The sequence below is a fragment of the Camelina sativa genome, chromosome 1 (genome assembly GCF_000633955.1).
Source record: "Camelina sativa cultivar DH55 chromosome 1, Cs, whole genome shotgun sequence".
NCBI classification, from domain to species: Eukaryota; Viridiplantae; Streptophyta; class Magnoliopsida; order Brassicales; family Brassicaceae; genus Camelina; species Camelina sativa.
In genome coordinates, this window is record NC_025685.1 from 4,068,367 (window position 1) to 4,093,924 (window position 25,558).

Genomic DNA, 25,558 nt, shown 5'->3' on the forward strand with positions numbered 1-25,558 from the left:
ATATATATATATATATATATATATAACTTATGAAGCATTACAAATTGGTACACTGACAAAAACAGGGCTATGTTCTTGGAAACCCATCCACCGAAAACGCATTTGATAGAAACCATCGCATTCCATATGCTCATGGAATGGCACTGATCTCAGATGAACTCTATGAGGTATGAAACATGACATGTTTTTGTTTCTTGTCCCCACAATGGAAGTTGATTACAAGCATTTCAGAACTCTTATTTTTCTTGCAGTCAATGAAGAGAATCTGCAAAGGAGAATATATAAATGTTGATCCACGTAACACATGCTTAAGACTCATGGAAAAATATGAAAAGGTACACACACACACACAAATAGAAAAGTTAGTTGATGTTCTGTTCTGTCTACCTCATTACTAATTAGACATTTGTGGTTGTTTATAGTGCATTCTTACAATAAACAAATCATTTATAACAACACCAGAGTGTGAAGAGACATCTCCTGATTGCTATGTAAGTAATCTATCTCGCCCTCTTATTAACCATTGAGGAAAAAAAAAGTACTTTAGAGGCTTGCATTTGCAGACGTATCGGTATTTGTTAACAACCTACTGGGCCAATTATGAGAATGTGCACAGAGCTCTTCATGTCAATAAGGTATTATTACACATGAAAAAGGTCAATATATTCAGGTTTTTGTCATTGGCGCATACCTTACACTCGTGACATTAAAAGCAGTGTACAGTACCATGTGAATAGCAGCATCGATGGCTATCCTTCTCTTATCTTCAAGTCAGATTTTAACTTCTTCTACCTTTTAAAGAAGTGCTTCAGGATTCAAGAAAAAAAGAAGCAGGAATATGCTATATTTAGACACTGTTTTTCACCTAGAATCGGAACACGGATTATTATACACGACACTTCAGGCCACGAAATCAGGAGAGACATTGAGAAGGACAAAAGTGAATCACTAGTCTAGTCACTACTATAATTCTTTGATATATGTAATGTATAGGGGCCTTTTTGTTATTTTTGATTACTAGTATAAAGGTTTGTCATTTAGTTGATTTTATCATAAAAAACGAATGGCTAAAGACTACTTTTCCTCCTCTGTTCTGCTTATTCTCTTTATCTTCTTCTACAGTCAGCGTACTGATTCTGCCTCCATCGTCGAGTTTCTTCCTGGTTTTGATGGTCCTCTTCCCTTTGAGCTCGAAACCGGGTTTTGTTCTTTTCTCCTTCCTTCTGTGATTAATATACAATCTTAGTGTTTGGAGATTACTTTAAAGTGTGTCATGTGTGTATGAATATGATTTTTTTTGTGAATTATTAAAAAAGGTATATTGGTGTTGGCGAGGAAGAGGAAGTGCAACTGTTTTACTATTTCATCAAGTCTGAGAGGAATCCAAAAGAAGATCCTCTCCTTCTCTGGTTAAGTGGAGGACCTGGCTGCTCTTCTATCTCTGGTCTTTTTTATGAGAATGGTTATATCTTCTACCTTCATTTTTTTACTCACATATTTATAGTATAAACACATGTGTCAAAACAGAACCAAATAAAGCCAAGAGACTAGAGTTCAAATCGGTCTCCTTTTAGCTTCTTCCTCACGTGATCAAATCTACATGTTTGAATCAGGGCCTGTAACTGTGAAGCTTGAGGTTTACAATGGAACTCTTCCTTCCTTGGTTTCTACACCATATTCATGGACTAAGGTAAAACAATGTGTTAACGTTGATCACAATTCAATAGTAAATGCTTTGATGGTTTTTTCTTTTTTTCTTTTTTTTTTGATAACATGTGAATTATATAACCGGATGGAACATTGTTAAGTACGATACTTTAGGGGTATAAAACGGAGCAGCTATGACCAAAAAAAATTAAAAATCCATAGGAACTAAAATGTTAACTGGTTTAATAACCATTGGCGAACCATTGAGAAAGTAGAAGGCCGCATCCTTTCCAATACAGGCGAGCAAGGAGGGTGTCTCTAACACTGCGATCAATTTGGGCGCAAATTGCAGAGGGCGATAGTGATATGCCATCGTGGAGCCTTCTGTTCCTTTCCCTCCACAACATATAAATAGTTGCCTGAACCGCTATACCCTTTAGGGAGGATGAGAGATTTGGGGATTTGGACATTAACCAAGAGATCAGAGTGGACCAGTTGACAAAGATGCAGGGATGGTGGCTAAGACGAGACATGATGTTGAGCCAAACTTCTTCAGAGAAAGGACAATGAAGGAGAAGGTGATCTCGAGTTTCTACCTGAGAGTTGCAGAAGAGGCAATGTGAAGGAATGTTCATTCCCCATGATAACAACCTTGCTCTAACAGGGAGGCAGTCCATGTTAGCAATCCAGAAGTTGAATGCATGCTTGGGCACCGAGTGTTTGAACCAAACAGCTTTGGCCCAATGTTTCTTGTCTTCGGAGGGTCTAAGGTGATTCCAGGTTTTCTTTGTTGAGAAAGCAGGCAACGATTCATTTCCAACCACCTAATAGTAAGTGTCTTGGCCTCTGGAAATGTTTGGCGTAGTAATGTTGAGTAGCACATTACGCAAGGTTGCAACAGAGGGATTCCTGGTTCTGCTTGAAGGTAACCTCCAACCTTGGTTTGTGCAAGCGTCTGCTACTACCGCATCAATTGGAACACCTAGCTGGAGAGGGCCCGTGTTGCTCAGATAATCGATGAGAACTCCAACAAAAGACCAGATATCAAACCAGAAGCTGGCTGTAAGGCCATCACCTATCTCGCAGCGGAGTAGAGACCTGACAAGGGGTTTCAATTTAAGTAGAGAGCACCAAATCCAGCTTGAATTGTTATGCTCTGTCGCAGACCAATAATTTCCTCTTTTTAGGTGATATTCCTTCATCTAGGCTACCCACAAAGAACCACTGCTTGTAAAGAGAGACCAGATAAGTTTCAGATTTAGGACCTTATTCCACATAAGCAGGTTCCTTAACCCGAGACCTCCCTCTGATTTCGGTAAGCAGACCTTGTCCCAAGAGACTTTGGCGTGAGTACGTTGTGAGATGTCACCTGACCAGAGGAAACCATTACAGAGCTTCTCTATTGCTTTGATACATCCTTTTGGCAGGGAGAATGCCATCATCCAGAAGTTAACTAACCCATAGATGACAGAGGAAATCAGCTGTAATCTGCCTGAGAAAGATAGAGTTTTTACAGTCCAACTATTAAACCTTGCTGAGATCTTATCGGTGAGTGGTGAATAATCAGATTTTCTTGAGTTTCCTGGGGAGAAGAGGAAGACCAAGATATCTAATAGGATACTCGCCTGCCTTGAATCCCATTTCCAAAAGGGAGTCCGAGATGTTCTGACAAAGACCTGCATGAAAAAGCTCTGTTTTGTCTTTGTTCATTGCCAAACCATATAGACGATGAAATGAGTCCAAAGCCTCTGTTATAGCCTGAAGGGAGGAACATGTCCCATCAAAGAAGAGCATAATGTCAACAGCAAAGGCAAGATGGGTAATTAGAGGATTCATGCCCAAAGGATGATAGCCAATACAACCTTGTTCGAATTTGGCTTTGATGAGGTTGGAGAAGACCTCCATTGCCATTACAAACAATGGAGGTGAGAGAGGGTCTCCTTGTCTTAGTCCACGTTTGCCTTGGAAGTAGCCACATAGATCACCATTAACCTTTATGGAGAAGGATGTTGTTGTTAAGCAGTTTTTGATCCAGTTGCAGAAGGATGGAGGAAAGTCTGCTGCCTCAAGTAGTATGCGGATGAAATCCCAACTAACAGTATCAAATGCTTTTCTCAGGTCCACCTTAAGCATTCCTCTAGGAGTGACTGATGCGCTATTTGATCCTTGAAATAGCTCTGTTGCTAATAGAACATTCTCTACTAGAAGGCGACCTTTGATAAAGGCAGATTGCGAGTTGTTGATCATATCTGGCAGGAGAATCTGTAGCCTACGAGCTATTATCTTGGATGTGATTTTGTAGACCGCATTACAGCAAGAGATTGGTCTGAACTCGCCTATCTTATCTGCTCCTAGCCTTTTAGGGATGAGAGTGATAGCAGTGGCATTCCATTGTTTCAGAATTTTGCCGGAGGAGAAGAATTCCTTAACTGCCAACGTGAGATCTGCTCCAATTATATCCCAAGTCGCTCGAAAGAACTCAACCGTATATCCGTCGGGCCCTGGTGATTTGTTTCGGGGAAGAGAGAAAGCTTCTCTTTTGATATCAACATCGGAGATAGTTGCTTGGAGGATTTCTTTTGCTGCTTGGTCGCATTTGTACTTCGTAAAAGAACGGATAAGCTCCTCTTCTTCAGCCGAGATAGAGCTGGAATCCGAACCTAGCATCCCTTTGAAGAAGCTGACACAGTGATTCTGAATCTCTGAACCCTCTTCAATTCTCTGGCCTGAGTCAGCTATAATATAGTGAATTTAGTTAATGCCCTTCCTACTGTTTATCATTCTGTGCAAATAGGAGGAGTTACAGTCACCACTTTCCACCCACTTCACTCGTGATCTTTGTAAGAGGAACTTCTCTTCAGCCAAAGCCAACTCGAACCACTTCTGTTGAGCTTGTTTCTCTAACCTTGCCAGCTGGGGAGAGGGATTTGTGAGAAACCTAGCTTGAGAATAAGCAAGAGCAGCTTGAGCCTCCTTAACCCGGTTCTCAAGATCAGAATAGTGCTCCTTGTTGAGTTCTTTTATGACCCGTTTTAAAAGCTTGAGCTTTTTGGAGAGACGGAACATTGCGGTACCTTCAATTATGGTGCTGTTCCAAAACTCAGAGACCCGATGAATGAAATCTTTATGCTGGAAGAGAAAGTGAGAAACCATAAAGGGCTTTTTTGATTTGTTAGGGACTCCTAACCTTAGGCAACTTGGGCAGTGGTCGGACATCTCAGGATCTCCGAAATAAGCAAATGATAAAGGAAACTCCATCTGCTAAGTAGCGTTAACCAATATACGGTCCAATTTCTTCACTATCGGATTGGTCTCACGTTTATTCCACCATGTTAAAGTGTTTCCTCTAGACGTCAAGTCAAACAACCCTGCATTTAGTAAACAACTCCTGAACTCCTGCATTCCTTTAGAAACCCTTGTACTGCCAATAGAACTCTCGTTAGGATTCAGGGTTTGGTTAAAGTCACCCATAGCAACCCAGGGTTTAGAGCTGATGATGGGGTCCTTTGCTAGCTCCTCGATCTCGTCCCACAATTTTTGTCTCCCATACTTGCAATTATCAGCGTAGATATAGGAGAACACCACCTCTTTAGAGGAGTTTGGCATACGCACTATACAAGTAATCATTTGGCCTGATTTAGAATGGATAGACAAATTAACCCTCTGGTCCCAAACAACCCATATCCTTCCCAAACAACCCATATCCTTCCCAATTCCGCAAATTCATAGTTCCCTTCAAAATTCCAGTCTGGAAAAACTGATTGAACATACTTCTGAGACTTCCAAAGCTTAACTCGGGTCTCTATTATACTACCAAAAGCAGGCTTATTATGCCTGAGCCACTTCCTTAGGCTCCTACGCTTTACAGAATTGTTTATACCCCTAACGTTCCAACAAAAGCTGTCTATCATCATTAATGTGATTTAGTTTTGGAACTCCTCCCCATGGAGTTTCTGAGGTTCCTCCTTTCTTTTTTAGAAAGCACCTTAGTGTAAGGTGTTTCATCTTCTTCACTTCTTTCTGTCTCGCTGTCTGAGCTTAATGGGGGAGATTCGGAGAAAGAGGCCTGATCTGATGAGGATGTGGGACTCTTATTCTGATGTTTCTTTTGCGGGTTCCTCTTTTTACTGGACGAGCCTGCTGTTCCTGTTCTGGAAGGAGAGCCAATCTCCACCTGAAACAATGGAGAGGAGTGAACCATCTTCTTCTTTATCTTGGCCCTCTTAGTTCGGCTTAAGTCTTCTGAGGATTCCGACTCAAGTGAGGATTGCTTCGCCACCCATTTAGTCTTAAGTTTGTCTCTACTGTCTTTCTTAGCATCTGCCTGCTCCTCCACTATAGGGGCAGAGGCTTTGCTCTTCCTCAGCTTTGGACAAGCCTCGAGAGGATGACCAGTTGAGTTACATGAAGAGAATGTGATGGGGGCAGTTGGGCAGCGTCTTACATTGTGCCCCATTTCGTGACAGTGTTTGCAGATTGGAGGGAGCCAAGGGCAAGAGACTGCGACACGATGGATTTGCCCAGATGAGAATTGGACGTTGACAGCCTCTGGTAGTAGGGATGACGGATTGACTACTGTGAGAACCTTTCCAACCTCGAGGTTTGTCATGTCTATTGTTGATTGATGACATCGGATTGGCTGACCTAGCATTCCAGTGATGTGCTCAAAACCTTCCTCTGAGAAGAAATGTGGCGGGACTCCTTTGAATTCTAGCCATACTGGAACTTCAGTTAGCTCCGGCAGTTCAGGATTCAGACCTGGTTCCCAGGCTGCAACAAACATAGTTTGTCCCTCAATGAGCCGCATACCTTGATTTAGGATTCTCTGCCGTGTAGTGGAGTTGGGAACGCGAATTAGCACTGTACGAGGACCCAATCTTGAGATTGTAATGAAAATAGCATGGAGCATACCTCTTGGGGAAAGGTTTCCGTGAAATTGACCAATAATAAATGGCTCCCATCTCTTATTGTTCCTAGTTATTACTTCATTAGGGATTTTGACACATAGTTCGCCTGATTCAAGGGTGAAAGCCTCCCCTTTCCTGGACAGCCTGTTGGAACACATAGTTCGTCGTTTAAGTTGTGCATCGTTTTTTTTTTTTATCAGGTTTCGAGTATAATATATTTGGATCAGCCTGTTGGAACTGGCTTCTCCTACTCAAAAACTCAACTTGTTAATAAACCCAGTGATTCAGGAGAAGCCAAGAGGATCCATGAGTTTCTTGACAAGGCATGAAATCAAAAGACTAATTTAATTGTCTCTTCAAACATATATCTCTTCTTTGTGCATAGAGTTTTTGGTTTTTGTTGTGCAGTGGCTAGGCAAGCATCAAGAGTTCTCCTCCAACCCTTTCTATGTTGGTGGAGATTCTTATTCCGGTAAGATCATCCCGGCACTCGTTCAAGAAATCTCTAAAGGTATCATCTTATTTTTTGCACATCAACATCAATCTCCAAGCCCTTTTTTTTTTTTTTACTTTTACAATCTCGTTTCTGTATCAAATACTATTTTCTCTTTATAATTGCATAAACACGATGATGCAGGAAATTATTTATGTTGCAAGCCTTCAATAAATCTTCAGGTTCGTTGGTATTTGTTAGCTTCTTATTATATATACCTTATGGAGCATTAAAAATTGATAGATTTCGTCCTCCGTCCACTGACAAAAAACAGGGCTATGTTCTTGGAAACCCATAACACAGAAAGTGAATTTGAGAAAAATTATCGCATTCCATATGCTCATGGAATGGCACTGATCTCAGATGAACTCTATGAGGTATGAAACATGATATGCTTTTGTCTCTAGTCGATAACAAGCAGTTCAAAACTTTTCTTTTCTTGCAGTCAATGAAGAGAATCTGCAAAGGAGACTATATAAATATGGATCCACGTAACAGAGAATGCTTGAAACTCGTAGAAGAATATGAAAAGGTACACACACACACTTATGGAAATTTTACTTGATGTTCTGTTCTGTTTACTTAGTAAACCTCATCACTAATTCAGACTTGTGTGGTTGTTTATAGTGCATTGCTAGAATAAACCCACTACTAATAACAACACCAGTGTGTGAAGAGACATCTCCGGATTGCTATGTAAGTAAATCCATCTTGCCTTCTTATAAACCATTGAGAAAAAAGTATTTTACAAGGTTGCATTTGCAGGAGTATCGGTATATGTTAACAACATACTGGGCCAATTATGAGAGTGTGCACAGAGCTCTTCATGTCAATAAGGTATTATACATGAAAAAGGTCCTTTTCGGGTTATTGGTAAAACAAAGTGTCAAACTCTTTAGGAGGATCTATATATGATTGCAGGGGAGTATAGGGGAATGGGTACGTTGTCATTGGGGCATACCTTACACTCGTGACATTAAAAGCAGTATACCGTACCATATGAATAACAGCATCGATGGCTATCCTTCTCTTATCTTCAAGTCAGATTTTAATTAACTTCTACCTTTGAAAGAAGTGCTTCAGGATTCAAGGCTTTTTTGTAAACGTTTTGAGGATTTTTGGGTGAACAGTGGTGACCACGACATGGTAGTGCCGTTCCTTGGAACTCAAGCTTGGATTAGGTCTCTTAATTATTCTCTCATTGATGACTGGAGACCTTGGATGATAGGTGATCAAACCGAGGGGTAATACCATTTCTCTTTCTTTTGTTTATATGGGATCTCTTGTGAACTCATTCTATTGTTGTATGAGCTCATTAGATTCGCATTTGTTATGGCAGATACACGAGGACTTATGCCAATAAAATGACTTTTGCTACAGTCAAAGCAAGTATTTTCCTCTCTTTTTAGTGTTTTCACTCAATGTTTTGACAGCGGTTTGTTTTCACACTATGTTTCTTAATTGATTTGTGGGCTTTGATATTATAGGGAGGAGGACACACACCAGAGTATAAACCAGAGGAGACTTCTATCATGTTCCAAAGGTGGATTAGTGGTCAGCCTTTGTAACATGATCAAGCAAGAGTTGTATGTTAGCCAGAAAGCAATTCTACATTTCTCGTTTTCTCAATCACATATTTAACATGCTTGTAATACGCGATCACTACCGATTTTAATTGTTTTTCATGGTTGTTCTTAGTAGTTTATGCCAATAAGATAACATTTGTCATGAATGATCCATAGAAGAGAATCATTAATTTGTACAAATGACTAGTTCGATGGGTTTGCATCCTTGTTTAGCATTTATATATTAACTATTTTCTTCGTATTGTTTCTTATTGATTCATAGGTTCGGCCACGTAACTTAATTCTCATCAATAGTAGCTGTAGCTCATCATTAATATATACTAGACTTTGACTTTAAACTTTACAAACAACTACTATAATTTTTCTAATCTAATTGAATAGGGCCTTTTTGTTATTTTGATTATTTTGATTACTAGTATAAATAAAAGGTTTGCCATTAAGTTGATTTTAACATAAAGAGATTAGCCAATCATTATTCTGCATGCGAGGGAAACAAAGGTAGGCCTATTAGATGGCATGAAATCAAGTGTTTTTTTATGCATACAAACAACTTTCTAGGGTGAAAAGAAGCTTTGTATACCTTTTAAGATAAAGGGTATTTACCTCAAAATTTTAGCAGATGTCATGTACTTCTTTGTGGTGCAGGCAAAACTGGAACTGTTGAGATCTGCATCATAACACATAACACACATCGGTTTTGTTTAGTTTTCTATTTATGACGTACAAATATACCTCGGTGAATCAAGATGCATTACCTTTTTGTTAGCTGCTTTTGCACAGGTCGAGCTTTTAACTTGGGTGTGAGCAAGACCTCGTTTTGTCCTGTGCAGCAGCACAGCAGCAGCAGCGTTACTGTTTCTGGTTCTGAATTGATGGTTTGACTATCCATAATCAGTCTAGTAGTGCTAGCTATGTTTTTAACACTCGCTTCCCTGCAATGAGGCATTTAATCAACAATTATAAGAGGAACGTGAGACCATAGTTACATTGAAGTGAATCAATCTGATTTTTGAAACAATTTGGCTCACCTGTGTTGATTTCTCACCTTGAGAAAACTGCAGTCTGCAGTGGTGGTTTAGGCTAGGAATGTTCTCCTTGTTTTATATCTGCTCCGACCAGTGGCGGATCCAGAAATGTGTTTTACTGGGGTCAATTATATTAGTTATAAAAAAAATTTCCATTATAGTCTTCTATATAAAGTATATGTGTATAAATAAAATTTGCCTGAATAACTTTTAATTGTTTTTGCAACTATTTTTGTAATCATTTTTGTGATTAGAACGTTATTTCCTTCTTTTAAAGATACAAAATTTAATAAATATCAAAAGAAAAAAATAAAAATGGATGAAAAACTATATCAAATAGGTAAGTCCTTGCTGTGGCAAAAAAAACAGTAATAAAATGTAACAAATGTTGGTCTCGATCCAGATTTGGGGGGGGGTCAAAAACAAAATTTTCTACCAAATCAACCAACAATATATTACAAATGCTAACCAAAATATCAAATATTTATATTTAAGGGGGTCAGTTGACCCCCTTCTTTCAACGTAGGTCCGCCAATGGCTCCGACGTCCGCATCCCCGAGAGTACCCTTGAATGAACAAGAAGAAAAAACATTTAGAATTGTTTCTCATCTAACTTAAGTACAGTAAGATCTCACAAATAATGGTATAAATACCTAGAATATGCAGTCTTTGTGTTGATCTCTGCATCCTTGATGGAGTCAGATTGGTAGAGAGCTAGCTAGCTATGTTCATCAACTTGTCTCCATGAGAAAATTGCCAGTGGTGGTTTTGGAAAGGTTGTTTTATACCTCTAACGTATCCCAGAGATTACTGTTGAACGAACAAGAAGAAAAAACAAAGAATTAGAATGGCTTCTCATATCTCACTTAATTAACTACAATTCATTCTCAGAAAGAATGATATAGAACCTGGCTTTGGTGTTGATCTCTCTGCATCCTTCGGTAGGATTAAGTTGTTATTTCCTGAGGCTAGATTTTCCTGAATCAGAATGGTGTAGCTAGCTAAGTTTCCCTGCAGTCAATGAGACAATCAACACACAAAACTAAAAACTGTCGATCACTACAATCAGTTTGAAGTTAGTTAAACTTGAAACAGAACAAAATACAGAAAAGCAGAAGATTTTTGAGATTACTTACAGAGCAAGAAGAGGATTTTTCCATCTTTGGCCATAAATCAGTAATGAGGAGGAAAGAGTTTAAATCACGTAGTGAGATACGGAGTGAATCAGGATGATTTTGTAACAATTTGGCTCCCACCTGTCTTGATTTTGCATCATCTATCTTTTGCTTTTTGACATCTTCATTTTCCTGAATATGTTTGATAGTGCTAGCTAGCAATGTTTTTTTTAACACTATTACCCTGCAGTGTGGCAATCAACACACAAAGATACAACTACAGGAGGAACATGAAACCAGAGTTGGTGGTTTCAGAATGGGTTATTAAGTATTTTACCTACCTTTACACATTATTCTGGTTAATGCCTTTGGCTTGAGACAAACTGTGACTGGTTTTTTCGCTTGAGGGCAGATGGATTTCTCAGGAGACCAGCTATCTTTCGGAGGTCCGCATCCCGGAGTGTTAACTGTTGAATGAACAAGAAGAAGAAGAAAAAAAAAAACGAACTAGAATGGCCTCTCATGATCTCACGTAATTTTTTTTGAAAAAGATCTCACGTAATTACAATACAATATCACAAAGAATAATATAGAACCTGGCCTTCTTGTTGACTTATGTGCTTGCTTCTGTAGTAGTAAGTTGTTATTTCCTGAAGCTTGCTGGCGTTGTGCATTGTAGCTACAGGTTCTAACACGGCTCGTACGTAATCCTGGTCCTCCCAATCCTCACCTGCACCATATCTGAAAAATCATCAGAGAGTGATTCTATATGGTATAAGACAAGAGACAGAGCTTATTAAATTCTCATAGTTTTAAGGTAACAAAGGAATTATATACTTAACACAGATGTTGGTGAAGGCATTAATATTAGAGGGTTTTTTAACACAGAAATCAGTTTGGTGTTGTTACCGTAAGCACGTAGGCGATGGTTTCGTTCTGAGTCCACGAGAACGAGCGAGAGAGAGAGCGAGAGAGTCAAGTAAATCGATCAACGAGCACCTGTTTCACAAAAATCGAACCAATAAAAAAAAAACCTAGTCAAAGATAGAAAAAAAGCAGTCAACATATCTAAGAATACGAACAAGAGATCATACCTCTCTTCTTTAATTTGTACGTTTGCTTGCACAGAACGGTAGTGAAGAGTCTCTCTATCCTTAATTTTGATTTCTCACTCTCTCAAAGAAAGAAGAAGAAGAAAGACGAGTAGTCTTAGTAATACTAATAATATTTATAAGCGGAGAGAAAATCACAAATCCTATTTCTTATTGTCGAGAGAGAATTGGCAAATTTCCTTTTCTATCTTTTTTCTTTTCCTTTTTTTTAAAAAATAAATTAAATTAAATTAAATAACATTAAAACCAACATACATGGGCTACCAAAAGGCAAAAAGCTCACAACTTTAATTTTTCAACAATTATTATAAGTCCACCATGAGCCTAAAACCAAACCCTAATGATGTTTATAAAATTTTCTCTCAAACCAAACCAACATACATAGTCTTTTTTCTCAAAATCTTCTTAGTTTTCCTTTTCAATTCCCTTTACATGATTTCTTTTTCTTATTAAGAATTAATATGATAGTCTAATATTACTTACAAAACCAACCTTTTCTCAATATATTCATTTCTTTTTTATTCTCCCATCAATATGGCTTATTATTTACTAGTCAGTTTTTTTTCTTTTTAATTCAATAAATAATATAAACATATAATATTCTTATATCCCTTTATATGAACTCATTTCGTGTCTTATGTTTAACTATTCATGTTTTTTAATCAAAAAAAAAAACTGTAATCTTTTGAGATACAAAAAAAATGTGGTATATATATTTTTGTAACAAAATAGTTAGATAACCATGTGGTGGGCTAGTGGTTTCTATCTGGTTAGAAGAGTTGCCCTGTTGGTCCAGACCAAAGATCAATTCTCCCCAGATGGTCTGAATTTACTATGTGGTCACATGTATATGAGTCGTTGCTTACGATCCATTTAAATATTCGGAGAGAAGGTTTATCCGTGGGCTGCACCTCCCCTATGGATTAGTCTCGGACCTATTCATAAGTCTCGGGATAGTTAGATGACACTATTGTTGGCACACGATGCTCAGCCACAAGAGTTTAATTGGGTCACGTTTATTATCTAAATTTTGCATGGCCTTTAAAACTTCTTATTTCATATAAAAAAAGACTATAAAAACCCTACATTTACATGTTCTATCACTTATCTAAATTTTGCATGGCCTTTAAAACTTCTTATTTCATATAAAAAAGACTATAAAAACCTTACATTTTCATGTTCACACTTAGATTTTGAAATAATGAATTGTCTCGTAGCTTTTTTGTTAATTATTACTTTGTCTTTCGGATTCAATGAAGCTTGCGAAGATAACACAATAATATTTCGAAATGCACTCCGCCCTGGTACAAATCTCAAAGTCAGTTGCGAATCCAACAAAAAACATCGAAGAGAAGGGGCAGTGAAATTCAAAAGTAACCCAGTTCGTATTGATTTCCAAGAGGCTGTATTTGATAGGACAACATGGCATTGCCTATTGCAACACGGGGCGTATTCTCAATACTATAGAGCATATAGAGGAAGTGCTCCAATTCGTCGATGTGGTGAGTTACGTGTATACATTGCCAAACCTGATGGGATCTACTTATCAAAAAATGCTGGTCCAGAAAAATTCGACTACCCTTGGAAAAAAAACTAAACTCAACTATTGTATGTTTTTTTTGTTCTTTTTCTTTTTTAATTATTTCTGTTTCATGTTTACGAAAGCTCCAAGTTTTTTTCTTCCAGTTTTGGTGTTTAAGAAGACATATGAATTCATTGAATTTCAATGCATCATATATGTATTTGATATATTTTGGGGGAAATTATATATGATTGATCATAATGAAATTTTAATTAAAAAAAAATACCTTTAAGGTAAAAAAATTATTTCAAATACATAATTTTAAAAATTTATATAAAAATTTATAAAAAATAACTGTATTTAGGAATCAAATATGATCAAAAGAATAATGAATCAATCTTATGTTCTGATTTCTAACTATCCACTAACACATATGTCTTAGTATTTCTTTCACATTCATTGTTTTCATATTTTTCAGATACTTTCTCGTCATTTTTATGGTCAATTTTCATTGTCGTTGTCATCGTTACTTTCATCGTTCGCTTCTTCGTCATACTCTTCTTCTTCCTCATCATTTTTTTCACTTTTTCAGCGTTCTCTCCATCTTCAGCAATGTATAAAATTCATTATTATGTGGTCAAAAACAAAACAAGAAATTTAAAACTTTAACAAAAACATAGCTCCATGAGCCGATGAATTAACTACCCTAAACAACATCGTTCACTTGACCTTCTGAACTCGAACTTCAAAACCCTTCTAGCATAACTTATATTGGTTACTTTTTGTAGGTAATTTTTGCTACAAATTTTACCTGTGGCCATATACCGTAACTATATACCCAGTTTTTACTAGTGAGAGCAATCCAGGTACATCCCACCAACAAACTTTCTTTCAACGAGAATTATGATGAGAAAGGTGAAAATCAAATAAACAAACAAAAAACGTAAAAGTCATTTTTGTTTCTACCATAGTAACAGTGATGTTTCCCAATTGGACCTTCCCATGTTCTGACTTGAATTTCTTCAGACGGTCCTGATATTGGGAAAATCTTATGAGGAAAGAAGGAACTAGAAAAGCAAAAGATATTCGCAAAAGATACTCGTTCCCTGACGTTAGTGGGACAATATGATAAGAGAGCAATGTGGGAGAAATAGAGGCATGTGACAAGAGCTAAAGAAAAAAATTTAGAGTATAAATAGAATTAGAGGAGGATTGTGAACATTATCCTGCGTAATTAGAGTTGTGAGTTGCGTGAGAAAAGGGAACAGAGCCTGCGTGCTCTGTTTGAGAGGATAAGAGTTTGAGAACTGTAGCTCACTCTTCTTATTTGTTAGGGTTCTTGTATTCACCATTCTTGATCAATAAATAAGTACTGAGAGTTATCGATAGATTTTATAGTTCTTAACTCTATCAATTGGTGCGTCATGACTTTGATCGCAATCATCGCAGAAGATTAGGTTTTCAAGCAATTTTGGGGTTTTGTTGCAATCAACGGATTCGAAGATTGAAGATGGTGATGGAGCAAGTATTATCGCCGATGACGGAGTTATCAACACTGGAGCAAGTGGCGATTGAATTTTACGATCAATTGTTAGAGGTGAAAACAAAGACTCGTTCATCTGCAGCTCGTATGGATTCAAAGTATGATTCTTTGGATTCAAAGATCGGCCAAAAAAATGATTTCTTATTCAATCCTTTCCGAGTAAAGAGATGATATATGATGTTGGTGGTTTAAGCGAACCAGAATCTGCAAGATCGACTTAATCAAGTACCATTCGCTCCTATGGAACCTTGCCTTAGTGATAATAGGCCTGGTATTAGAGAAAAGCTTCTCAAGAACATAGAGATGGCAGTATTTGAAGGCTTTGGGGTTTATGGTTGGATTGCGCTTCCTGAGCGTTTCTTTCGAATGGGTGGATACAACGATGTAGAGAAACTAGTCTTAGCTTTAGTGAGCTTGCAAGGAGAAGCATTGAGCTGGTACAACTTGGAAATTAACAGGAGACAGTTTGAAAGTTGGGTTCAGTTTTAGTCGGGATTGATGCTGAAATTTGGATCGAAGATTAGAGGACTAAGTATAAGTTTGTTTTGTATCAAACAGACAGGAACAATGGCGAAGTATATACAACGATTTAAGGATCTTTTATCACAAGTATTTGGGTTGGATGAGCAGAAACTAGAAGGGATTTTTCTCAATGGGTTAAGATGGAAAATGCAGAAGCTTGTTCATATGCAAAAGCCACGTAATTTGCCAGAGATGATGGTTGTAGCTAGAATATATAGTATGTACCTTCATACTCTCCAACCCTCTAGAAATGCAGTACACAAAACACCGATTCGATTTTGTATGTGAGATGGCATCCAAATGACTCCCATGAAAACATGAAATGGGTAACATAGTTGTTTACCGCACGACACTTTATTGTTTCATTCCTACAAATGTAAATAGTCGATAAATTTAATAATAGTTTCAAACGTATAAATCCTATATCACTATAAGAGGAATAAATATGTTTTACCTGCCATTTAATAGCGTGAAGACAACTTCTTTACATTCATTTCCATTTTCTTGATTTTTGTTGTCCTTCACATCTACTGCACACCCGCAAGCATCTATTTAAAATATCAGAAACAAAACTATTTAACACTCACATATAACTATTTTGGTAAAAAGGTTCAATTTATACTTTACTATGGAAGGGACCAATACACAAAGTTCCAAAATTCCTAAAAAATCTCTAGATTCCTCATCACAAAGATTTCATAACTATATTAACAGAGTCCAAACATCTATTTTGGCAAAAAGCCAGAAATTTACTTTACATTGAAATAAATGAATGTTCCAAAACTATTTAACACTCGTATATAACTAATTTAGTATAAAAGTTCAATTTGTATTTTTCTATGGAAGGGACCATTTCAGAAAGTTCCAAATTTCCTAAAAAGTCTCTAGATTTCTCAACACAAAGATATCAAATACTAATTTCATGGAGTTTAGCTTAAATTATTTAAAACTGTTTTAAGAAAAACGTACCAAAAGAGATGGGATGATGGATTATTCCACGGAAATATCATCCAAATCTTCGAATCGGAAATAATTTTTGGAATTTATTGATTGCAGCAGAGTCATGGTTGTTTCATTCGTAAACTTGATCTGATAAGGATGATGGTTATTCCTCTCCTTGAGGGTTGGATTGATGATTTTGAAATTCCTAATACCATATCATTCATCCTCGTAAATGTACTTCCGGAGCTTGTGTGGTGCAAAGGCGACTTCAATTGTGTCACCCTTCAAAGTTTGATAAACATTGTGTAAGAAAACTATGATTTAAGAACTGTTTTAACTACTCTAACATTTTTGTCCATGAGAAGAAGAACCCGTTTTGTGAAGAATTCGTTGACATTCCAAGAATTTATGACCTTGGCGTGGATACACCATCTCGTCCTTCCGGGATGAAGTTGAGATATAGATCGCTCTTCATGATTTTCACAAATTAGGGTTTTCCTGTTTATCCTCTGTTAACTAAAACGAAAAGGGGATTGTGGATTTGTAAGAATACAAACAGTCACGATTAAACGTTGCGTCTTATACGTTTTAGTGTCTTTCCTTTTTTCTAGACTATTAAGTATTTTAATAATTAATATTATATGTATAATAACAGATGAAGTAATGATATAGCTAACAATTATATTTTTCAAAACAACATTGATGAAACTAATAAAATGTAATGATGTGAAAAATTTAAAATAATATGTTCTTAGACCATCTACAATGTATTGGTGTAAATTTTCTTTTATAATATAGAATAAGACAATATTAGGAAAATGGTTTTCTCTAATTTGAAAGTTTATATCCTAATGACATAACAATCTCATTATTTGAGATATGTTAGAGTTATACATTTTAGTGTCTTACCTTTTCTTGACTATAAAGTATTTTTAAAACAATTAATGTTATACTAGATTCGGACCCGCACGTACGTGCGGGTATGTTTTCAGAAGTTTTTTTCTGGAAAAAAATAGTTATGTTGTTGTTTGTTGAAAATTTGTTTTGTGGAATTTTTGCAAGTGTTTTTCTTACAAATAGTATGCATGTTTGTAATATCATTTTGTGGAGGTATAATGATTGTAGTTTGTATTGATTGTTGCAAATTGTATATAATATGCCTAATGATTTCTATTTTCGATTCTTGGATTTAGTTTTCTTTACTATACCCACTAGATTTTAACATGTGGTACACCGCGGACATATAATTTTTATTATAATTTATATTTATATTGTATCTATTTGTCAAATATTTGATGTTTTGTAAATAAAGAAATAACTAAATTTTTCGGTTGTTGTGCGGATAAATATTTATATTATTTTTGAACTCGCAATACACTTCATGACCATTTGTTTGTTATATTTAGTTTGTTTTGTTTAGTGTTTGAGATTCTATTTTGGTTTTTAGTTATTATAACAAAAAATAAGGGATCTAAATACATAAGTAATTTATATGCTGTGATTAAGTCACATTTTCCTAATGATTCAATTATTTTACACAATCTTAGTTAAATTAACTTGATTTTATGTTAAATATTCTAATATTAGTAGTGTTGATAAATAATTAAATGAGGATTTAACCCGTATTAACACAAATTTAATAATATTTTATTAATTCAAACATGTCATCTTTATAACTCATCTACTATATAACCACATTATATAGTATGTTAAACTTTTTAATTTTATATATTCGTAATAATTTATTTATTTTTATTAAGTTTATATATGTTAATTATAATATTTAAATAAATGTCAATCGAAGTTTTTCTTACGTTAATAATCAAATCTCACAGGTTTTGGAAAACAAAATGGGAATCAAATTGTTGTTTTCTTTGTTTGCGAATGATTCAGATATAGAATATCTTCAAAACACAACAAAATGTGTGGTTAAATATATGATAGTTTCTATTTCCATATTGATTACTGTTATTTATTTAGTTGGAATGAAATGTAAAATATTTAGGAAACAAAATCTGTAGTAATGTTAGTTTTGGAAATGTTTTAGGGGTTAATGTTGTAAATAACTTTTTAAATAAACAAAAGTAAAAAGACATAATAAAATGTATTTCAAAAATGTTAATATAAATTATAATGAAATAATATAGATTATAATGAAATTTGATGGATCAGTTCTTATTTATTTAAGGCCCATATTTACACTACTTTTTTTTATATTTAATGAATATATTGTGTTTGTATGTTTTGATGTTGTTTTAACTTTTTAACATGTATTTGTTTTAGTATACTTAATCTATAGAATTATTTGCTTACCGTATATGAATGGAATGTGTACGTACGTACTTCTTAATTTGTTATTGGGTCTTTTTTAGTGGGTATCTTAAACTGATGGGCCTCGAATTTGAAACAATGGTTACCTTAAATAGATGGCCCATGAGGAAGCTGTTTTTGTTTTCACCACTTGGGGAAAATGGAGAAGATGAACAGCTGTATCTTTTACAGTAGAAACCGATCGATCGGTTGTATTTTCTTACGCAAATCTCTGAGTCAATCCTCTTTAGCATCGAATCCATCTCAAAGTTGAAGCAAAGTAAAGAACCCAAAACCAATTAGGTAAGTCAAGATTGGTATTTGTGTTCGCTGTTTGATTCAGACGATTCAAATTTCCTTATTCAAAATTTGAATGATTTTATCGAAAGAGTGTCTGTAATATTCTTCAAGTTTTCGTATGTAATTTGTGGTGTAATATCATAGCCATACTCAATTATATATCAGTGTTTTAGTTAGATTCGTTCAATATATGATTATGATGTTTGAAATTGTTGTTATGTTTGCCTGAGAAAATGAGGAAAATATTGATATTATCCAATACTATTTTTAGATTGTTTTAATTCCTTGTAAATTTGTTTGTTAGATTAGATCCTCTTTGTGTTTCTTATTACATGTTTTCTTTATAACTCAATAATTTTGGGTGCTTGTCTGATTTTATTTCTTTCTTTTAGCACAGGGAAAAATGGAACCAAATAAAAGACAAAAATGGCGAGGAAGAAGATCTTTACAGATAAGACTTTGTTAATCCGTTAAGCTGTATATTCAATCCAATCGATTATAATTTTATATTTGATAGTTTTGATATGTAATGCTTGCTGGTTTTTTCTGTTCTGTTTTAACAAACTGTGCTATATTTTCAAGTTCATCATTGAACATGGTTAGAAGTATGGTGTCTCGCCATAAAACTGCGAATAAGATAACTCCGGTTAGTCATTCTAAACTTTATTTTCTTTTTTATCTATTTCTTAAGAAAATGTTTAGAAATCACTTAAACAGAACAGAAGTCTCGGTTTTGTATTGAATAGACTATAGTTTTCCAATCTTTTCAAATATGAAAAACTCTTTCCTTGTGCATAATCATATAGTTATAGAAAATAAAAACTTCAAAAACAAATTAAAGTTCCCAAAGTAATAAGATAAAATTCAGAAATCATGGATAGATGACTGCAACCAAGTCTCATGTGGCATCAATCCAGCGGAGTTTATGGCTATCTGGAAGAAAACACAGTGTTATAAGTTCATCACACTATAATCACTTATCAAATAATCCTCTGTGACTGTGCATGCTTCGGTTACCCTGTTTTAGTGGATAAACCTTTTAGCTTTCAGAACATAGTGATATCTATCAAACATGTAATATAATCATCACTCACCAATCCTCTAGTACAAGAAGTCACGGCGTGTTATACATTCAAACATGTTATGCATTCAACCATGTCCTCTTGTTGTCCCAACACGATGATTGAGAATTATATCGGCCAACTTTGTACTGTTTCATCTTACGAAGTAAAGATTCCAATAGATGCTCGGAGCCATATGCTGAGTATTGTGAATAGAAGTCATGAGGAAGATAACCTGGAATTACAGTAAAAGCAACAACAATAACCATTTCTACAGGTAGTAATGTCTATTTGAATATAATTACTAAATATACAAAAGCTAATTAAATCTTGGAAATCAATTCCAAATTCCTCTTAGGGTCTATAAGGCTAGGGTCAAACCAAGATTGTACAGCTATAAGTGTTAGACTATATAGTATAAAGATGAGCTTACCTGGAGAATATTTTCCCTTCCATCATGTAGGTCTCCACCTGATATAGAGAAGCAATAGACTTACTAATTGCAGCTTTAAAACTAAGAACGTGAAAACTCATGAACATAAGGCTTAATCATAATCTAAATCCTTTGTCATTACCGATATCAGTTTGGTAGTTGCATTCATCAAACACCTGCAACCATATCGTGGCTTTGAAAACAAGGAACGATGGAACAAAAAAATTGAACATAAAAGTGGTAGAGCTAAAAAAGAAAACAAAAGACACTTGCATTGTTATAGTAGCCCATGTCGACACAAATAAAAGTCTGAAAAACTGAAGCCTCAAACACTGATCTGACGAAGAACGGGTTGGATTTAACTGTTACCTGCATCCAGATACATAGATAGATAGCATTTCAGTATAGATCAAACAATAAGTTCTGAAGCAGCAAATTAATAACAAAGATCCCAAATTTCAAATATTTCCACCAAGATAACAGAATTAGTGAAGACTGAAGAGTACCTAACATTTGCTTCAGGACATATAAATAAGACAATGGCAAATACTCTCCAATTTCCCTAAATTCTAAAGAAGAAAAAAGAAAGATCACATAACTCGGAAGAGAAGAAACTACTGCGTCTTCGTGCGAGGTTTCTAAAAAGTCCCTAATCAAACAACCCTGCGTATATAGAGCCGAGAAGAGGGAACATTTAACACATTGAACAGTTTCTGATCCCAAACGAATCACACTTTAGTGACAAGGATGCAGTTTAAGACCTTGCTTTCGGTTAGACGAGAAAATTTCAGCAGCACTCCGCTATGAGCATCAACATTAGGCCACGGGTGGTTCTTGACCTGTAACAGAGATCCAAAGATTCATAAAAACAAAAATAATCAGAAATCTGGTAACACATGAATGATAAACAGAAATCTGGTAACACATGATAATTTTAAATAGTACACATGAATGATAATGTTAAAGGTTTAAAATATGAATATGATACATTATTTATTAATGTTTGTTTTTGTTAATATACCGGGAAATATTGTCTTCTCCACATCTCAAATACTAGGTATTTGGGTTAATTATATTACTGGTGTCATCTATGGAGAGGTCGTAATTTCAAGGATCATCTATCGATGGGTGAGATGGTTTGTTAAGGAAAAAGGCATTTATGAATCTGTCAATGGGGGTCATGAGCCTTCCCATGCATTTCAGGTATAGTTGGTATGGTATAATCTGAAATTTGGGTTTCCATTGATAATTGTGATACTGATACCTATCTTTTTATTTTTTTGTGCAAACAATACTGATACATTTTTTTTTTTTTTTGAACTAACAATACTGATACATATCTTCTTTTTTTTTGTCAAAAACTCATGACTGTTAAATACTGATACATATCTAATTACGTATTTTATTATAAAATAGTTCCTACTAATTCTTTTTTTGGTAAATAATTCCTACTAATTGGTGTACATACTTCTTGTAATATTTTTTTCTCTTTGATTCGAGGGAAGATGTAAGAATCAAATCGACGTATAGCTATAAATATTGTATAAATGATTAAATTCTCTCTTTCTCTCTTTTTTTTTTAACAGTCATGAGTTTTTCATTTTTGATATTTAGTACATATAGTTAATACAATAATACTTGTTGACATTTAAGAGGCATAATCATTAAATTTTTCTTCCAAACATGTACAACATCTGAATACAAATGGTAGATTGGTCAAATGAACAGAACAACATTTGCATCTATATCTAAAACTAACACTAAATTTAAACAATTTAACAACACCTTTGTATTCTTATAAATGTGTTCTCCGATGTTGTCCTCGTCACATGCATTTGATTTTTCCATTATTGGATTACAAGAAATTCCGTAATAAGTTTTACTTAATTTTTGTTTGTGCGTTAATTTAATGGTATCGCGGGAAGGCATGGCTAACATGAGCGTTCAAATGATTTGGGTCGTCTGGTTAAAGTAACTCTTTTCAGTTAATTATCGTTTGGTAGTCTCTCAATATATAGCCTTGCTTGAAACAAAACATAACGGTATTAATATAATATGCTTGCTTCAGTTCAGTATCATTGCCATGATCAAGACTTTTCTTTTGCCTGGTAACATGCATGCATTGCTTGAGTTTCCCTTAAGCCTTTCTCTCTGTCAGATATGTTGTCTTATGAAAGAAGACATGCTTTGCGTTGATAAACAAATTTGTTATTTTTAGCTAATAACTAATTAATCTGAGATGTCAACGAAAATTAAAAACCAATCTATGTGGGAATCTCAATGCGTATTTAATTTTGCTAGCTAGGGATGAAAAGCATGTACTTCAGAAATGAGAAAATATTCTCTCTGGTTTCCTTGTAGTAATCATTCTAGAGTAAATTTTGTTTTCCAATCATTTTAGATTTTCAATGCATATATTTGGTAAAAATATCAAATTTTTCTCTACTATTTTAATGTTTTGACTAATTAAAAATTAGAAAATATATTAAATAAGGAGTAAAATAGAATTATACTCCCAATCATAGAGGGTTCGCCCTAGTCGCTTCTCTCCCTGGTACAACTCTCGAGACTCCTCTTCCCAGCGGCGTCGACTCAAATCGGCGCCGCTGGGCTGTTTCCTGTTCACCGTTGTTTTCTCTTCTACTATCAAAACTGCATTTGGACCGCTTTTGAATTCACCGGAGGTTCTTCGTTTTACCACGCTACTTCGGCCATGTTCCAGCTTCAACTCATTTATTCCCTCTTTGCTCAATCGGTGGTTCGTCTCAACGAGGTGATTCTCTCAAGACTCCAGTCTTTCGATGAAAAATCTGAGATCTCTAGGCTCCATGTGTGTGCTGCTCCTCGCCTCTCTCACTGGTTCCCCTTGAAGTCAATCCCATCACCTCCTTCCTTCTTGGGTCCTTACCCCATCACCAAGTGTTCTACTTGGCTGATGCTAGAAGTGAGTTATGTTTTGACGTCGGAACTGCGCGAGATCTAGTCAATAAAAGCTTCAACCATGGTGACCTTGTATCCCCCTCCTACATCTTTGGTCTCTTTAGTTTGTGTTTTGGCTATGATCTCCTTCGATCTGCCGCTTTATCCAATGAAGTTTTGCCTCACAAATCAGACCACTAAGTTTTATGTTGATCTTGTTATTGGATTGAGTTTAGACGACTCATGCCATCAATGTAGCCCCCTACCAAATCTTCCTTTATCCCCTCGATCCAGGTTTGAGCCCAACTCTCATCCGCGAACCCTGGTAGATAGAGTATTTCGACTAGTCTTGGGTACATGTCTGATCATGAAGCTCATTATACCCTTTAGAAGTTTATCGAATCTACTCCGGTTAGGTCACTCTACCTCTATTTTGGTTGACCACAAACAATCATATAGTTGTGTAATTGCCTTTCTAGAATGGTTAGTTAAATCCTTTTGTCAAGATCAGCTGGAAAGTGTATACCAAAATCCCTTCGAATCCCTTAGTCTGTAACAATACCACTTGCCTCTTGGTTCTAACCTAGTGTCTATCTTAGTGCAACACAGCAAAAACGATAACAAGCTTTGTGTGGGAACCCTTAACCTCCATAGCTATGAGCTTCATGTGAAAGAGGACCCACCTGCTCTGTTACGACTTTGCTTTCCTCTCCCTAGGTTCAACCTTAAAACAATCATATCCTTCAGTCTCCTTGATCTACCTCTAGGGTGTAAGCTCAGGTATGTCTTAATATCACAATGCAATATCGATTACAAGTTTTGTGTTGGACTCCTTAACCTCCATGGCCATTGACTTCATGCGAGGGAGGACCCACCTGCTTTGTTACTATATTGCACATATCATCTTTGAGTCTTGGATGTAGCTTTACCCCATGTTATGAGAATTGAGCCAAAAACTGCTTTAAACATTGATCAATCTGTTTTGAACATTCTCTTAGCGGCGAGAGCATCCTCCCTCACTCCACCTATGTACCACCTTTGTAAATGCTCCGCTGCATATATTGCAAGAGCTATTGCTGATCACTTGTTGATCGAGGAAGTCGCGGAGCATGTCTTCAAATGCGTTTCCACCATGGTCCCAACAGATCTTTCAAGTTTTGCTAGCCTCTCAAATACTTGCACCTTCTTGGAAAACTCATGGAACCAATATCTTTATATGCTTCGTAACCTTGTTAAGCTTTGTAATCTTTTATGTTTCTCTTTGTATGAACCTTCCTCTTTGAGGATTTAAGTTTTAATGGAAGCTTGTTTGACAAAAAATAAAAAAAAAGGGAAAACATAGAAAATTGAGTTGTTTTCTTAATCGGTGTTAAAAAATCTTAAACGACAAGTTATTTAAAACGGATGGAGAACTTATAGATAATAAATTAAAAATATGAGCCAATAATTTACTCATTATTTATTAAGTTTAACTTGAAAAATCATAAAATTTCTTATAACCAAACTAAATTTAGGATCAACCCACCTGAAACTCTTCTTAATATGTCAACCCAAATCCATCAAATTTAGCAGTGTAACTGAATTCAACAATGGGAACATATATAGGGTTGTCTCAAAAAACAAAATTCTTTGATCTCTTTGTCCATCTTTTTCAATTAATTTGACCTTTCAAAGAAAAATAACTCAAACAATAAAGACGAGAAAATGCTTTCATATATGAATTCAAACCAACATATAGTCTTCTTTAATTGTAAAATCTAAATCCAAATTTTATCTATAAATTTCATCTGTTATTTAAACTTATTTTATAAAAATTCTACCGATTTTGTTTCCTTAGTTTGTTTTATTTTCTATTTTTACTGGTGTCATCTATTGAAGGGTCCTAATTTCAAGGATAAAGTGGTGATCGAAGCGTATAATGGTAAGACGCATTCTTGGGGGAAGGTAAGATGGTCTGTTAGGGAAACAGGCATTCATGAAGCTGATCGTAAGGAGAAGACTGCCAAATTCAGGTATAATTGGAATGGTAAATTCTGAAATTTTGGGTTTCCATTGATAATTGTGAAACTGATATACCCATCGAATTATGTATTTTATTGTTAAATAATTCCTATTAAACGT

At 35.5% G+C, this 25,558-nt stretch overlaps 2 protein-coding genes, 1 long non-coding RNA gene and 1 pseudogene across 4 annotated transcripts in view; all 4 read left to right on the plus strand.

The window, feature by feature from the left end:
* LOC104762789 (serine carboxypeptidase-like 7) overlaps positions 1–527 on the plus strand; it is a 2,177-nt gene extending 1,650 nt beyond the window's left edge. Inside the window, exons 7-9 of the mRNA XM_019243537.1 lie at positions 66–167; positions 252–335; positions 423–527. Of these exons, the coding sequence (XP_019099082.1) occupies positions 66–167; positions 252–335; positions 423–527 (291 nt within the window). The remainder of the gene's footprint in view (positions 1–65; positions 168–251; positions 336–422) is intronic.
* Positions 500–8,837, plus strand: LOC104762721 (annotated as a pseudogene).
* On the plus strand, positions 13,017–13,482 carry LOC109132230. The gene has a single exon (XM_019243561.1). The coding sequence runs from the start codon at positions 13,087–13,089 to the stop codon at positions 13,480–13,482; it is 396 nt and encodes a 131-aa protein (XP_019099106.1). The 5' UTR covers positions 13,017–13,086.
* Positions 18,886–25,558, plus strand: LOC104762871. 2 transcript variants are annotated; one of them, XR_763676.2, is made up of 3 exons: positions 18,886–19,027; positions 19,417–19,670; positions 21,576–25,558. It is a non-coding gene; the product is annotated as an uncharacterized LOC104762871 (long non-coding RNA). The 2 variants fall into 2 exon arrangements; XR_002037876.1 differs by lacking the exon at positions 21,576–25,558 and having other exon boundaries at positions 19,417–20,993.

Bases quoted from the DNA above. Each gene is read 5' to 3' on its own strand.
- LOC109132230 (XM_019243561.1), top strand. From the start codon at position 13,087: ATGAATTGTCTCGTAGCTTTTTTGTTAATTATTACTTTGTCTTTCGGA.